Source organism: Corvus brachyrhynchos, unplaced genomic scaffold, assembly GCF_000691975.1.
Source record: "Corvus brachyrhynchos isolate BGI_N302 unplaced genomic scaffold, ASM69197v1 scaffold419, whole genome shotgun sequence".
Classification (NCBI taxonomy): domain Eukaryota; kingdom Metazoa; phylum Chordata; class Aves; order Passeriformes; family Corvidae; genus Corvus; species Corvus brachyrhynchos.
In genome coordinates, this window is record NW_008239763.1 from 141,149 (window position 1) to 142,217 (window position 1,069).

At 60.5% G+C, this 1,069-nt stretch overlaps 1 protein-coding gene across 1 annotated transcript in view; it reads left to right on the forward strand.

Annotated features, from left to right (window-relative positions):
* LOC103621401 (sodium/potassium-transporting ATPase subunit alpha-2) overlaps positions 1–1,069 on the forward strand; it is a 20,932-nt gene that overhangs the window by 11,186 nt on the left and 8,677 nt on the right. The window contains exon 10 of the mRNA XM_017742793.1: positions 165–458. Coding sequence (XP_017598282.1) covers positions 165–458 — 294 coding nt within the window. The remainder of the gene's footprint in view (positions 1–164; positions 459–1,069) is intronic.

The following is a 1,069-nucleotide window of genomic DNA, read 5'->3' on the forward strand; positions in this document are numbered from 1 at the left end:
CCGCCCCCCCGCCGTGAGCCCCCAGGGCGTGTTTGGTGCACGGCTCGGACCTCAAGGACATGAGCTGGGGAGGGGGCTTGGGAGGGGGCTTGGGATGGGGCTCCAGGGTTTCCCAGGAGTTTTAGGGTTCTGGGGGTTTTTCCTGGGAATTTGGGGGTTGTGACCCCCCCGCGACTCCCCCAGGGAGGCCAAGGCGTGCGTGGTGCACGGCTCGGACCTCAAGGACATGAGCTCGGAGCAGCTGGACGAGATCCTGCGCAACCACACCGAGATCGTCTTCGCGCGCACGTCCCCCCAGCAGAAACTGATCATCGTCGAGGGGTGCCAGCGACAGGTGGCACCGCCCGGCCCTGTCACCTGTGTCACCTGTGCCACCTGTGTCACCTGTGTCATCTCTGTCATCTGTGTCACCTGTGTCACCTGTGTCACCTGTGTCATCTTTGTCATCTGTGTCACCTGTGCCACCTGTGTCACCTGTGCCACCTGTGCCACCTGTGCCATCTCTGTCACCTGTGTCATCTCTGTCACCTGTGCCACCTGTGCCACCTGTGTCATCTGTGTCACCTGTGCCACCTGTGTCACCTGTGTCATCTCTGTCACCTGTGTCACCTGTGTCATCTGTGCCACCTGTGCCACCTGTGTCATCTGTGCCATCTCTGTCATCTGTGTCACCTGTGCCACCTGTGCCACCTGTGTCACCTGTGTCATCTCTGTCACCTGTGCCCCCTGTCCCCATATCCCCTTATCCCCATAACACGATATCCCTTCTGCTCTGTCCTCTGTCACCTGTCCTTTGTCACCTGTCCCCTGCTGTCCCTGTCCCTTGCTGCTCCCAGTCCCATGGTGTCCCACACTGTCCCCAAATCCATGTCCCAAAGTGTCCCCAGTCCCGTGTCCCACGCTGTCCCCATCCTCATGTCCCATGGTGTCCCCATCCCTGTGGTGGACCCTTGATGTGCCCATCCCCTGATGTTCCCACAGCCCACCGTGTCCCCCAATGTCCCCAATGTCCCCAATGTCCCCAGTGTACCCAGTATCCCCAGTGTACCCAGTATCCCCAGTACCCCCA